At 38.2% G+C, this 16,050-nt stretch overlaps 1 protein-coding gene across 1 annotated transcript; it reads left to right on the top strand.

The window, feature by feature from the left end:
• Positions 1–14,804, top strand: pi4k2b (phosphatidylinositol 4-kinase type 2 beta). Its single transcript, XM_074663859.1, has 11 exons — positions 1–522; positions 2,679–2,830; positions 3,192–3,272; positions 3,383–3,502; positions 3,761–3,892; positions 4,163–4,316; positions 4,775–4,839; positions 7,723–7,825; positions 9,204–9,337; positions 9,453–9,512; positions 12,811–14,804. The coding sequence occupies exons 1-11, from the start codon at positions 174–176 to the stop codon at positions 12,982–12,984; spliced, it is 1,524 nt and encodes a 507-aa protein (XP_074519960.1). The 5' UTR covers positions 1–173; the 3' UTR covers positions 12,985–14,804.
• The last annotated feature ends 1,246 nt before the right edge of the window (positions 14,805–16,050 follow it).

Genomic DNA, 16,050 nt, shown 5'->3' with positions numbered 1-16,050 from the left:
CGTGCGCAGTGAGCAAACCAGGAAGCAGATCAGATGAGCTCGACGAAGATTTTTGCTTAAGAAAACAGTCAGTGAGGGTCTATGTGGACACGAAAGAGGGATATTGGCAGGATTAGGAGAAAATCCCAATATTTAATTTATGGTTAAAAATTAGGTATTGAAAGGTGAGAAACATGATGTCTGAATGTGATCCGACAGACACCAGCGAACCTGTAGTGGACTCTGGAGCAACACCGGTGCCTCTTTCAGACTGTGACTTTCACTCTTCGGAGCCTTCAAATGTTTTAATTGACAGGACTAAGATTGGTTTTGGGCTCTCAGTGAACCCTGGAGGAGCCGTCCGTATATCTGACTCTTGTGAAAGTGTGTTGACTGAGCTGGAGACCGACGGTTCTAGTGAAGAGGCTCTGTTATTACCATGTTTAATAGGAAGCTCATCGTCCCCACGGAAAGCTCGACAGAAGCGGAGCAGGAGAAACAGACTAAGCTCGTCATCGGATAAGGACACCTCGGCCTCCCCAGGTAGGCTTACTGAGAAAGACTGAGGCGTCGAGGTTCCAACAGAGAAACATCGGTTGGCTTTTTGGTTGATATCCCTGAGGACATATGTCTTCTGCTATCTCAAGGTGTAGGGAATATTTTCAAGGGCTAATGGTGAGATCACGGTGGTTGGATACATCTGATGCAATCGGACACGGTCAATTTGTTGTTGTGTTAGTCTTCTAGGTGTTGTTCATATTTACACTGCGGTTAAAAACCGGCCTCCACCTGTGAGACGACAAGCCAACCTCCACTATATTCTTGACGTGCGCGTCTAACATGGGCAGTACGGCAAGCGTGAACAAGTTTTGCGGCTTTCAAATTTTCAAAATAAAAGTAATTTTGAAGGGCAGTCTTTTTTATGGTTGCATTTCAGTTAAAACTTATTTTAAAACCCAAAAGCCTGTTCAACCGGCTGGTGTTACATTTAACCCACTCAACTGGGACTGACTCAACATCAGGACATTTAGATAGAATCACTTTATTAATTCCAACCTGAGAATTTTGTGGTGTTACAGCTGCAGTTTTCGGTGCAAGTTTAACAGGTTGAGGTGTGATATGCAAGTCCATACCACGAGATTATCTACTATCAATCTGTACCAAAATAAGTCATCGAAGCCCTGATTTTTCCTCATCTCACATTGAAATAATCTAGACTTGTTGCATTTTCACCCAACATGCTTTTATTTTGAAAAAAAAAAAAAAAAATCAGATCGACCTGAGGTGGACTGCATCTCAATGTGATGATACCGCTAATCAGTTTGCATCAAAATATATCAGTGGAAAAAATAGGTTAATGTTGAATACATAATAACCAGAAATGTTTCCTATTTTATACGGCCTTTATTTGAAAATCCATATCAAAATGTCCTGATGTGGAATGGCAATGTGGTGGAGTGTGTGATCTTTTGAATCAGGCAATGAGATGAGTTTCAATTGAGCTGTTATTATTATCATTTTCTGTTATTTAAAGTTACTTTAGCTTTGGAAATGAACATCAGAATATCACAATTGAAACAATGCCTCCTGACTACTTTCTTTGACTGGTCTTTATTTTCTGCATTTGTGGTCCTCACATGACTAACTGAAGTCTCTATAACCTGATTTGATGGCCATATAACAGAGGTAAAACAAACAAAACAAAAAAAACATTAAAATTAAAATTAATCAATTAGACTTTATTAATGAAGCACTTTTCATGCATAAGAGTGGTGACACAAAGTGCTTGACCAAAAGAAAAAATTAAAAAAATCAAAACAAAGTGATCCAATTACCCTCCATAAACACACACCATGATGCCAACAGGGCAGCGGAGAGGTAGAGTAATGCTGTGTGTGATTTTTTTTTTTTAAATGGCGAGACTTCTTAAATATACATGATACAAAATATAACAGTGACTGCATGTTACCCCTTTTCTTGTTGAGAAATACCATTGTATAAGATTTTAAAGATGTTGCTAAAAAATTATATTGAAGTATATTTTTTACTTTGCTGCAGAAAAAAAAGAAAATAAAACAAAAAAACAGGCACTGCCGGTTGCTGGAGTACAAAAAAAAAAAAAATACCACAGGGACGTCATACATTTGTCTTGCACCCAGGAATTTATTGTCATATGCAATTATTTTTATCAATTGGTAATTAAAGGAGTCAAATTTGAACACTGCTGATTTTGATTTAAAAAAATTACAAAAAAAAAAAAAAGAAACACAAACTATTTGTACATCTACCTTAATCTACACAGCTACTACCTACACTAACAGTGATATGGCTGACGTGTTGCAGCTGCTGGACAACCTACCACAGACCTCTATATGTGTCTGGTGTACCGTAATGCTTGTACTACATGTGCACCACTAAATAATGTAGAGGCTGGCTGTTTGGCAGAACATTTTACAGGTGTCTGAACCCGACTTGCCCTGGTACGTTGAGAAGTGATATATATTAATTCAGTTCAGTCTGAGTAGGGCCAAGGGTGGTAGAAAAGTGTGTAATGGGGGAGCTCAGTAATTTATTGTGCATTATTTAAATGAATTAGAAACAGCACTATGCAGTTTCACAGTTTTCGACATGAAACAACATTACTATTTGTGTTCTATCAAAGAAAACCACAATAATCACAAATTCTTTTCTTGCTTCAGTTACCAACAGTGGAGACTTCAACAACTTCCCAGAAGACCCAGACTTTACAGAAACTGTCCAAAAGGCAGAACAAGCCATCGAGGATGGTGTTTTTCCAGAGAGAATTTCCCAGGGTTCAAGTGGGAGCTACTTTGTCAAAGACCCAAAAGGGGTGAGGAAAGAACAAGTAATAACAGGATGTGGCGAGTTTAAGACCCTACTGGAGGACAAATGTACTTAAGAGAATTGTTGAAATGTGCTCAAAGAAAGTTTCAAACTAAGAACAGTAATGTAGAATGCATGCTTACCTTTATGGTAGTTAAATCATCAAAACAATGAAAGATGCAACTTTCATGCTAGTTGCATATTTGCGACTTAACATCTGGCTTTGAGCTTTAATTCTCTAATGGTCTTGTTGCAGGCTGTCAAAATAACTTTTGATCAATGTTGTGTTGATTATTTTCTTCTTCTTCTTCTTCTTCTTCTTCTTCTTCTTCTTCTTCTTCTTCTTCTTCTTCTCTTTCCTCCTATAGAAAATCATTGGTGTTTTCAAACCAAAGACAGAAGAACCTTATGGCCACCTCAACCCCAAATGGACAAAATATTTTCACAAGGTACATTTTGTTAATTGTTTTAATGTTTGTGAAATCTTAAGGATTGAAAAACACAGCTTTTTTTCCTCATTGATTTTTCAGTTCCTTCTCCTTCTCCGTTTTTTTGATAGATATGCTGCCCATGTTGTTTCGGCCGAGGCTGCTTGGTGCCTAACCAGGGTTACCTCTCAGAGGCTGCTGCCTCACTGGTCGATACCAAGCTCAGTCTTGGAGTGGTACCTAAAACAAAGGTAGGAATTAAATCACTAGGTCAGAGGAGGCATACGTCTCATTTCATGACATGTATTGTTTTATTTTATTTAAATGCAAGGTTTTGAAATAGCATGCTATTTCAGTTCCTTTCATGTGTTGAAATAAAGCGCTTGATGGACAGCAGCATATCTAACATAAATGGACTGTTACATCTTTTCACTGAGTGAGACAGCCCAGCAATAACAACACTGCACAAACAAAGCTTTTAACTGGAGGTTCTTCCTACACTCTAACAGGTCGTGTATCTGGCGAGTGAGACGTTCCACTACAGCGCCATTGATAGAGCAAAATCGCGGGGGAAGAAGTACGCTTTAGAGATAGTCCCTAAGGTGGGGAGACGCTTCCACAGAGTGGGGCTTCCACCCAAGGTAACTTTTCATGAAGTAGCATTGTTTGTTTTTTGTTTTAATGTACGAGCAAACAATGCAAAAGTAGAGAATTAAGACCTCTTTATTCTTCAGATGAAAGTGTCTTGGTGTCTGGCTTGTGATTTATTTGGTTGTGCCTTGTTATGATCTGCAGATTTGATGTGAGATTTTGTATAAAGATTGCCAGAAAACTGAACATTAAATGATGCGGTACAGTGTTTTTCTTCATGTGTGTAGTTTTTGTAAAGTTTTGTTTTTCTTTCTTCCCAGCTGGGTTCATTCCAACTTTTTGTGGAGGGTTACCGTGAAGCAGACTACTGGCTACGGCGCTTTGAGGCAGAACCTTTGCCAGAAAACATCAGGAAGCAGCTGCAGTCTCAGTTTGAGCGTCTCGTAGTGTTGGACTATGTTATCAGAAACACAGGTCAGGGTTTGTTGACGTTTTCACCACACAAACTTCTAAAATTAAGCACAGTATAGCAACTCAGTTCTTTAGTCTCTTCTCCTTCAACTTCTGTTCACACTTAATGATTGATTTACTTTCTGACATGTTTTTATGCAAATTCATCAAAATTGATTTGCACACTTCATCATAGAAAGCACATTTGTGATCTCTCCTTTTCATGTTTTTATCATTCATACTCCACATTTATGCACTGTATGTGAGGCACCTGTCAGATTTACCTGATCCAGTTCAGGGTAAAGTCTCTTGCCAAATGACGCCTCAGCATGTGGACAGCAGGACCTTGAACTGATATGCACGACCTTAGTTAAACTAATTCGAGCTCAGTGCATTTTGCCAATCACAAAGTTTATTACAAATTTGATTTCTTTTTTTATAATCTCTTGATTTCACACATTTTCTCTCTGTGCTTCCCTCAGATCGAGGAAATGATAACTGGTTGATAAAGTATGAGAATCCAGGAGAAAGAGAACAAGGACAGAAGGTAAGATTAATCATTTACATGAGATGTGTCCAGATGGAGCAGAGTGCAAATAGTCACCCTGATAAACCTGCTGAATTATTACTTTGAAAATGTACAGTGCAGCACACAGCTGTTAGTAAACACTTACTGGAGTCCCACAGTAACACACAGCTGCTTTTGTGTTGCTCATTTAATAAAATATTGTGGAATTTCAGTTGTTTAGCTTCAAAAGGTGAAACTCCTTCATTAAATAGATTACTTTTAGAAATATATAAAGAATTATTTTAAACATTTTTTTCTTATAAATTGTGATGATTATGGCCAACATTCAATACAAATCTCAAATCCAGTATCTCATAATCTTTGAATATTTCACTAGAGCAATGGTTTTTGGTTTGGGCTCCTGAATGAAAAACAGCATCTTATATAAGATCAGCCTGTGACTCTGCTGAGGTGTTATGAGAGCCCAGGTTATTTTGTTTTCAGCTTTACTGGGTCTGGTGTCTCATCCTCCTCTTGACATTACCTCAGAGAGTCTCTTTGAGGTTCAAGCTTGTGAGCAAAAGGAAGGGGAGCAAAGGAAAGTGAGTGTTGCATCTTCTTAGAGAAGGGACTGGGAGATAGGGATGGGAACCGAATTAGGTACTTTTATAGGTACTGACCGAATTCTGTCAAAAGTACTGGGTACCGATTCAGATAAAATCAAAAGGTACCATGTTAAGGTAACTAAGTGCATACTTGTGACTGTGAGGGAGTGGAAGAGTAGGTGATTTTCCATGCTGGACATGAACACAGCATTGCCACCATTGTTATATATTGAAGGATAAATATGTTAAATCCAAGTATTTTTATGTTCTTTTGTTAAACAAATTGATTTTTTTTACCACATAAACACAAAAAAGTACCAAAAATTGGTACCGTTAAGTACCAGTACAGACTGTTAGGTACCGGGCATCGGAACCGTATCGTTTCAAATGTGAAAGGTACCCATCCATACTGGGAGATGTCTCTTGTGGTGGTTTTTCCAGCTCTCTGTCCGCGGAATAGAGTGTGCTCGTCTGTGTGTGTAAATGTAAATGCACGCACACGTTTGTGTGTCGGTAAATGCGTTGCGGCGGAACTTCGCCATGCGCGAAACAGTGCAAGAAGAAATGTAAATGAGATGATATACAAATGACATCACGTCATTTAAATTAGATGAATAGCATAAGGCTATTAAGTCTGTCAAATAAGAAAAACATAGCAAGGTTAAGACTGGATTTATGAGAGGTAAGTAAAAATTACTTATGCTGTGATTTGGCGCTATATGGAAAATAAAATTAACTCAACTTCCAGGGAGGGCCAGTGCCTCCATTGGCGGCTGCCCCCCAATACAATGGTACAGGAAACACTGCTAAGGCCATGTCCACACATAGCCAGGTGTGTGGGGAACTGTATATATATTTATCACTGTTAGGCGTGTTATCCACAGTTGTACATCACTAAAACGAATGTTTTCTGAAAACTCCAGCCAAAGTGATGATTTTGAAACATTATGGTTTTTTGTATAAGATGGGAAATAAAGTTCTTGGTTCTCAAACATCACAGCTGAGTGAGGAGGGTTCATTCCGAATGGCTGACTCAGGTTTTACTTCTGAAAAACTCTGCAGAATATGGGTTTGGCATGCTTTGAGCTGCACTCATTGGTAGACTTGCCTGGTGCATGTGGACAAAAGTATCTTTAAAAACAAAGGAGGGGGCTATTCATTTTTGAAAATACCTGGCTTCATGTGTACAAGGCCTAGAAGAACATTTATAGACTCAGAAAACCTTTGCCGGTGTGACGAGTTAATTAGCTGATTAGAGCGTGACACCTTTAGTTTTATTTAATGAGACACTGTATTTGAGGTTGAGCCATAATCATCATAATTAAAAAAAAAAAGTTAATTCATTATGTGTATACTGAATAAATATGTAATATACAGTTAGGGCTGCACGATATGGCCAAAATCCAATATCTCGATATTGTAAGGCTACATCTTGATACACGACATATATCTCGGTATTCTGATTTCTCCTCTAAATCATGATATCACTGTTAAATCGAACCCTTTGATATATAAAATGACATCAGTATAATGATTCAAGCAGACCTTTTAGTTGGATTTTTAAAATTTGAATGCAAAAAGTGAAAATCTCAATCAGGTAAAGTTTAGCAAACCTTTTATTTTAAACCAAACTTTATGTAGTTGCATATTTTTAGCTCCAGTAAAATAATTCATTTAGATTTATTCAACTGGCTGATTATATGATATTATATGATATTATATGATATTATCATGAACTAATGTTGGAGATAATATTACTTTCATTGCCACAAAAGTGAAAGTTAAAAACATGCAGCGTTTGTTTCACTTTGTAGAGAGTTGAGAGAGAGAAACAGGGATCATATGGACAGCTTAGCAAGCCAAAATAAGTAACTACACTCTAGAAAATAAGCCCCAAGAACCCACAACCCGCAACTGCTGAGCTGCAGAGAGTGAAACGAGCGAATCATCGAAAAGATTTACGTTCTGATGCCTGAAAACACTAACGTGACTGTTTGCACTCGATGGTTGTGATATAGTCATTTTATACATCTCATGTGCAAAAACTTGTGGTACTTTGAGTATATTCGATATATCCCCCAGCCCTATGTACAGTGAGTTTCACTTTTGAATTGAGTTCCCGTATTCAGTTACGTTTTCCGGAATACTTTATTTAATTGAAATGTACCTGTGGGTCTGGTGCATACTTGTCTCCATAAACACTTTACTGGTTGCTGCTGTTAGCACACAACTATCAACAACTATTAACAGCCTGTCAGTATACTAAATGTCATTAGTCACTAGTCTAAAAGTGATTCTTTGTTTCTCCTCTCTGCAGGATTCTGAGTGGCCAGAAATAAGTTCAGACTCCTGCATCAAGATCGCAGCAATTGACAATGGCCTTGCCTTTCCCTTCAAGCACCCGGACGAATGGAGAGCTTGTATGTTGATCACTTTTTTCCTCTCATCTCATTTCATTTTTTTTCTGATCTTTCACAATTAGTGCCAGTGCAAACTCTTTGTCCTTTAATTCCTCATTCGGTCTGAAATTAAGTGCCCAATAAAAATATCATTTTAATTAATGCCTACGGGAAATATATGTTGCACTGTTAGACAGCACTCCATTTCTTCATATTTCACATGCATTAGAGTCCATTTCTAGAGGATAATGCAAATATTTGTTTTAATATATGGCCAGATTCAAAGCATTTAGATAATCTGTGATGTGATTCTTATTTAGAAAGTAGACCCATAAGACTTGAAATAATGCACCAAGATGTTATTTGGTGTTCATCTCAAACTCAAATTTCCAGTTTCAAAAAGGACAGCTCCAGGGTGTTCACTTGTTTAGCTGACAATGATCTCCTAAGTAAAATAACATACACCCTTCATTTAGCAGGATCACACAAATGTGTTGAGGGTTAAACAGGCACCCATGTTTTAGTGAGCCACATACCAAGATGACTGATAGCTGTGATGGTCCACACTTCAGTGATTATTATCTTAGTAAAATTGGAGACATATCCTGATGATTTTGCACAAAGTGGTCTGAGTATACACATTTGGCAGCAGCAGAGTGTCTCTCTTGTTCTCTTCTCTTTGCAGGCTGCACACAGACTGGCAACAGTTGACTAATACGGCATCTGAGACACATTGACTGTCACTATGCAAATATTTTTTAACTCCTTGTTGCCCCGTAGTTTGATTTAAATGAATAAGAAAGATCTGTAAATAAGATAATATTTCTTTTGAAGTGTCACCTGAACCACTGAGAATGTTTACTGTCTTAAACATGCATTCAAAAAATCACATTTATCAGGGCCAACATTACATTATTTTCTTTCTGAATGGGTCAAAAACAGATAATCACAGTTAGAGAACAGAAGACAAGATAGACAAAAAAAGAAAAAGAAAAACTAGAAACTCAGGCCACACATGTCAGACTTAAAGCACCTTTCCTGTGTGTTCTCTATTTATTATATTTTTCTATTTTATTTTATTTGAAAATGATATCCCTCATATTTTTGTTTTTCTTACTGGCAACTTTAAATACATTATTGTAGTTAATATTATTTTTATCATCAGATGCATTTTTTAATATCTTTGTTTCCATTTTTTATGCCATGATCCCTCTCTACAGTTGCTGTATCTCTGAGCTTTCTGCAGAACTTGAAGCACAATCACAGTAAAGTGAGGCAAATTAAAGTAAAGGGGGAAAATGAGAGTGTCCCTGACAGCTGTGGCAGAAAAAGGTTTTTTGAAACACCATGTGATGAGAGTTGGACTCATTTCTCCTTCTATGTTTCCTTGTTCCTGCAGACCCCTTCCACTGGGCCTGGCTTCCCCAGGCCAAGGTTGCTTTCTCCCAGGAGACCAGAGATCTAGTATTGTCCCGCCTGTCTGACATGAACTTTGTCCAGGACCTCTGTGAGGATCTTTATGAAATGTTCAAGGTATGAGCCAGAACATGAAAGAAGATTAATCTAAAAAGTGAAGTGGTATCTGTTGTGTTTTAAAGTGGTTCCCTAGCAGCAGGTTAACATTAACTGTATTTTTTTCCCTCCTCAGGCAGATAAAGGCTTCGACAAAACCATGTTCGAAAGACAGATGTCTGTAATGAGAGGACAGGTTAGTTTTTGTTTCTTCAAAATATCCATACCCTTCCAGTAACTATTTCAAACAATGTGACGGTAACTCTTTGAAACAAATTCTCATTTTCTTTCTTGACCACTTACTAATGAAGCAAACATTTTTTCCCTTGGAAAAAACTAGGTAACTAGGAAATGTGAGATACAAACATTTGATCATTTGTGGAAAAAAAGGCTTTTGTTATATCGGTCAGGTGACAGGGTCAGATCAGCCACAGTTAATTATGAGATTATCAGGTCTTGGCTTTCTCTGTCAGCACATACTGCAGTGGAGGTGAAGTTTTATAAAACTAGTGACTTTCAAATATATTTATCTTATGACTTTTGACCATACAGAGCCATGGCTGACCTGACGGGTGGTCACCCTGTGTCTGCCAAGTGGCTAAAGGCCCACCTCTGTGCTTCATCCAAACTCAAACAGTGCTAGGTTGAGTTCAGCACTACCAATGTTTCCCAAGTGCCAATATTTCTGTTATTTTGAGATTTGGTTCTCTGCTTGTCTGATGAATATGAGATTATGTAATCTGATTGCCAATCTAATTGATGTTGGTATTGGAGATGGGCCGATACACTTTTAAACATACCAAACATTAAACAAACAAAACATTCTCAATTTCAGGTCATTTATTAAATAGCGTTGAAACAACCTGAGTTCAATATGTAATGGCATGGTATGTAGGGATAAACCGATCCAACTTTTTTGGTTCCGATACCGATGCCTGGACTTTGGGTATCTGTCCATACCGATACTGATCCCATACCAGTGTTAACTAGTAACCTGCATGCCCTACTGTGGGATAACACTGGTAATGTTTTGGGTAAAAGGCAAAAAATGAGTAGATGGAAAAACTGAGGTAATAATTTATTTATTTTTTAGAGTATTCAAATGTTTAGCACCGTTTTGGTAAAAACAATGCTTCAGAATGTACAGAAATTCTACTTTTATACCCTGTAGACTGGCAATGATGCAAAAAAGTGCTTCAAAGGTAACATTTTAAATCAAGTAGCCAAGAGTGTAAGTGAAAAAAGACAGGGAGCTGTTTGCCTGGATTGGCACTATGGATTGGCCCCTTTCTCACTGATACCGATCCAGCTTTGAGGGGAACCAATCCACCGATACCTGATACCAGGATCGGTATCGGTGCATCCCTAGTTGGTATTGAGTTGCTGTAGGTCAGGGATGTCAAACTCTTGCCATGGAGGGCCAAGAGGCTGCAGGTTTTCTTTCCAACCAGAAACTCCACCAGCTGATTTCACTGATTTCCTCACCTTCAAGCAGAGAGTAGGGACAAATCAGTGAAATCAGCTGGTGGAGTCCTTGGTTGTAAGGAAAACCTGCAGCTTCTTGGCCCTCCATGGCATGAGTTTGACATCCCTGCTGTAGGTGAAAGGGTATATCACGTTTACGTTCTGTTAATATGCAAATGAAGTAAGAAGTTCTGTTGCCATTTTGTGCTGCACAGCATGAATGATTCACTCTTAAATGATTCCCAAACTGTTGATGGGTCAACTTTGGGGTTTGATAATTGATTTATACTTACAAATGATTTCATTTCACATTATTCTAAATCATAAAGTTTGGGAAAATAATCTGAAATAACCACAGGCTTTCGTCACAGTTACTAGGGCTGGGACGATATGCTATTCTCGCGATTCGATTCTATTATATTTGGGGTGCCGATTCCATTTAAATTGTGATTTCATGTCTATAATATTTTCAATTTTTGCACTTTTTAGTTTGCTTTTTAACAGCAGACCATGTGAAAAAGTTAAATGATGAGGATAATGTCTACAGAATATATCAGGAGCCATATTTTCTCATAAAATGCACATCACGTGAGTCAGGGAGAAACATTTCACCCTCTGCTGGAGAAAATTGGTAACTTTTTTTCTAATCCAGTTTATAAACAAAGACTGAATTTTATTAAGAACTGCCTTTTATTAGAGCATTTTAACAAATCATTTTAATATCTTGTCTTTAATTTTGCACTGCAAATTTTATCTTAAAATCTGTTTTTCAAATCTGTTTTTAAATCTGTTTTAAAATCTGTTTTAAAATCTATTTTAATCTTGTTTGTTTGTTTTTTGTCGTTTGATTTATTGTATCTTTTTAATTAATCTCATTTCTAATTGAATTTTAATTGTTTTCTATAACTTGTTTTGTCTGTAAAGCACTTTGAATTGCATTGCTGAAATGTGCCATAGAAATAAACTTGCCTTGCCTTGAATTGGAGAATTTGAATTTGAAATTAAAAAAAAGATTTTTTGACAGAGAATCAAGATTTTGACATTATCAAACAAAAAATCCTGATATATTGATCTTCAATTTTTTTCTCCCACCCCTGGTTGTTACCATGAGGAAGAGCATTATCCAAAAGAAAATCATTTATCTGTAAGAATGTCGTACCAACTAGACAGAGAAAGTTTTTTGCACAAAGTTGGATTTACTACTCAACGTGTTAAAAAAGATCACATTTTATGGGCTGATGTGGAAGAGATGGTAAATGTATCTCTACATTCTCAATTTGGGACATTTCTCTCATAGCCTGCACGTGTCAGACACAGATATTTTAGAAAATTTCAGGCCCGTCTACACAACTTTTCATCTGAAAATGCAAAAACAATCAATGAAAAAAAAGCTGTGTCTACACAGAAATGCTGAGGGTTTGAAAACACTGTAGTCTTTTGGTAGCACTCCGCCAAAGTAGAGGTGGGCTGATCGTCTGGCGTATATGTTGAATGGGTCTTCGCTGGTTTCAGTGGTGGTGTGACAGATACACGTGTTGTTGAAAGGCAGTCAGCAGATACAGCAGCACGGGCTTTGTGAATGATTATGAATCGTGAATTAAGAAAGTGTAATGCGCAAAGTGGAGCGTAACGTCAGCATTTTTACTGAAAATTCCACCTTGCTGTTTACGCGGTGCAACAGTAGCAGCTGCGTTGCAGAAAAACTCCATTCTACAGGCTACTTCCAAAAGTTTTGGTTTTGGGTCTGCTGAAATGCCACTTCAGGGTAAACAAGAGGCCGAAACGCTGCAATACGTTTGTGTTTCACCATAGTGTAAAAGGCCTGTCATACTATTGTTCAGTGAAATCCTTTTAACACATCCTGCTCCTTTGCTAAATTAACCTTCTTTTTTGTCAAACCATGTTGCTTCGGATCAAATAGCCTCTCAAACCAATGTCAGTGTGTCAAATGTAAAATTGCATAGTCTTGTAATGAACCATTTTCCCTCTCACATCTTTTTCTTAAAGTGATAAACTCTGTTTGCTTCCAGATTTTGAACCTGACCCAGGCGCTGAAGGATGGGAAGAGCCCCATCCAGCTGGTCCAGATGCCTCGGGTGGTAGTTGAGCGAAGCCTCTCGGGCGGCCAGGGTCGGGTGGTCACACTCGGCAATGCCTTCACACAAACCTTCCACTGCAAGCGTCCGTTTTTCTCCTCTTGGTAGTCAGATGTTCAACAGAGAGATGAGGAGAGACATCTGCGAAGGCCTTTTCTGTCCTGCAAGTCAGGGGACAAAGAGGGCAAGGTTCATGCTGGAGAGCGCTTTCACTTTATTTACAAGAAATAAAGTCATAGGAAATGCCAAGAATGTAAAAAATGTGCAGCATAGTGGAAATTTGTGTTAAAACCCATTCCATTTTGAAGTCAAATTGCAGCAAGGCATTGAAGCTGGAGAGGCTGTGGGCTGTTGGGGGTTAGATTGGCCTTGATAGTCTGACGGGGTAATCAGCTTTTCTACAAAGACATTTGGTGTATCTCTTGAAATGGGAGTGGTTTTTACTCAACCAAAGTTCCTACTGGAGTCTCTTTCTTGTTCTCTCAGTGGACATTTAGCCAAAGAAGAAGCACTTACAAACCACTGATTAATTGATCAACAGTCTGGTGTGGTTTGGTTTCACAGGTCCCCACGTAAGTGTTTCTTTTTGTGAGTTTGTTAGGGATGGGTATTGAGAACCAGTATTTTATGGTGCCGGTATGTGACTGGTGGTACTTAAGATACAGTTAAGCTCATAGACAAACTGCGATCATTATTTTATGTTGACACACTGTCTTAATAATGCAGGGCTGTCCTTACGCCCTGGCTTAAAGCCTTGTTATCTCCAGAGTTAGAGATGTCTGAGCTGTGGTGGTCCTCTCCTGCTGATGCAAAGACTCATTCATATGAGTCAGTTATTACACTTCCTGTCACTGCTGGCAGAGAGGTTTATTTCGTAATGATTGTCAGATCTGTAACTCACAGACTCACATCATGGTGTGTGTTTATTTGTTTCACTGCAGAGTCTACACCTCTGCTCTTATTCACACACGTTCTCACCCCCTCCCTCTCAGTCCTCAGATGTGTTGTACACTTACACTTTGATTGATTAAAGATACACCAAGGGAGCTCGTATCGCACATTCAGTGTTCAAGGTAATTTAGGTTGTTTGAGGGATAAAGTGTAAATGTTTCTTAATAACCTAAACATAGAATTAATATCTTTTTAATGGTGAAATCTGTCGTTATATATTTTGTATTTGGCTTTAATGTAAAGTGTATAAGTTAAGTTTTTGCTCCAAAATGTATAAATGTGTTTTTGACATATTTAAATATTGTAAATGTTAGGACACAATCTTTAGAACTATTTCATGAAGGGTATTATGGATAAGGGAACTGATTAATATCACCATCAACAAGCAGAGTTCGTATTGGTACCGGTATCCATAAAGTCCTAACAATACCCATCCCTCATGGTCATTGTTCTTCACCTTATGGTTTGTTTACTATACCTGGGGCTGTGTCCAGGTTAGAATGACATCTATTTCATTTGCCTTACGCTCCTTTGGTTTTCAGAACCTCATCTGTTGAAAAAATACCAAATGTTTGAAACTTTCACCACTGCCAAACTTGATTTCTTAAGGAACACTTATGAGCCTTTTCATTTATAGTGTCACATTTGAGAGGAACTTGAAACATGAACATTGCTTGAATGTAATATGTTTACGATTTCTGTATTGACTCTTGATCCTGTACATTTCAACTCCAGTGAATGCTGTTAAGAATATATCTTCCTCTTATTGGTGAATGTAATGCAATTATTTGTCTGAAACATTTGATGGTGAGCTGGTAGGATGTTTCCTCTTGAGACAAGGAAGGAGGCAAGGCACCTTCACCCTCCCTCCTATAAAACATATGAAGAAGAAAACAAAGAATGTGTCACATCTGCTTGATGGTGGATTGCTTTCTTGGGTATGCATCTTTAATTTTTTGTTTAAGTTTTATGAAATATGTGTATTAAACAGATGAAAACAAAATTTGCATTATGTCCTTTTTTTTCTTCTCAACCTTTTTTTTCATTGTGCCCAGAATAATGTTAACAAGGGACTGTTTCAAAGCTTTTTTAGAAGAGACTGGACATTTTTTTTGTTAGTCTTGTAAGTTTTCACAAAATGCATCCCGGTTGTCATGAAATAGTTTGAAAAAGGAGACAAGACCACGAGGAACCAATAGCAGTGAATTTCATACATTAACCCTCTAGAGCTCATGCAGAGGGACCAATTCTCTCCCAAAACTGTCAACAACCTTTTTTTGTACCTGGCCTCTCAGGGTAGAAAAGTTAAGCTTGGCTCTCATGGTTAACTTTTCTTTATTTGCTAATTAATGAATGGAAACATGTTAAAAATGCAAATGTTGCTCTGAAACAGCTCATGGCAGGAAGAGATGGCAAGCTATTGAAGGAAAGTTTCAGGGAAAAGAGAGATTGAAATCACCCTGTGACCATTCTGCTTTCACTCATCTCCGAACAGAGACGTGAGTGTGCTCAGAAAAACAGGAACACTGACACAGCTGAAATCTTAAAGATAGCAACAATCACAGATGTGAATAAGTTCCCACTTATAGAACACGGACATTGTGGTCACGAGATCCAAAAGAGATCATCCGTTAAATAAACATCTAAATCACAGAGGGAGGCAGGCGGGCGGGCTTGAGCGAGCGCGCCATAACGCACTGAGCTGATGGAAAGAGCCTCTTGACCCTCTGTTCTGAGTGAGCGTATCTGCCGAGTGAGTAAAGAGCTCGGCAGATTGGAATGACAAAAGTGATATTTCACTCAAAAATCAGCTCCAGACTGAACTCGGAGAAAAATGTGCACCACGCAGTCCTCTAGCACCGATCATTACAGGACATCTCTATGGCGCTCGATCTATCCAAGTCTTTTTTGCCTACCTTCATATTATATTATGTTACGTTCAATACCCTTTGAGAAACCCCCTTTGTACATTCGTAGCCTACTACCGTTATTGAAACGTGTCATTAGGCCTAAAATAAGAATTTGCATGTTCGATCACTAAGGAAAGGGCTGTGGTGTAAGAAAACTATTCATTTAAACTCACGCGCACATTAAGGGTGTAGACAGCACTTTTCATTTTCGATGTGGTCCGAATTCACGCGGCAATGGAAGAATATCTGCTCTATAGTGGTGGTGGGTGGCTCTTAAAAGAGCCTTTGTGTTGTTAGCAGTCAGATATGAGAC

This window comes from Halichoeres trimaculatus, unplaced genomic scaffold (genome assembly GCF_033239565.1).
Source record: "Halichoeres trimaculatus isolate MK-OKI-2021-1 unplaced genomic scaffold, fHalTri1.1 fHalTri1_scaffold_2, whole genome shotgun sequence".
Taxonomy (NCBI): Eukaryota; Metazoa; Chordata; class Actinopteri; order Labriformes; family Labridae; genus Halichoeres; species Halichoeres trimaculatus.
The sequence above is the reverse complement of the archived record's forward strand: the minus strand, read 5'-3'. Positions and strand labels throughout refer to the sequence as shown.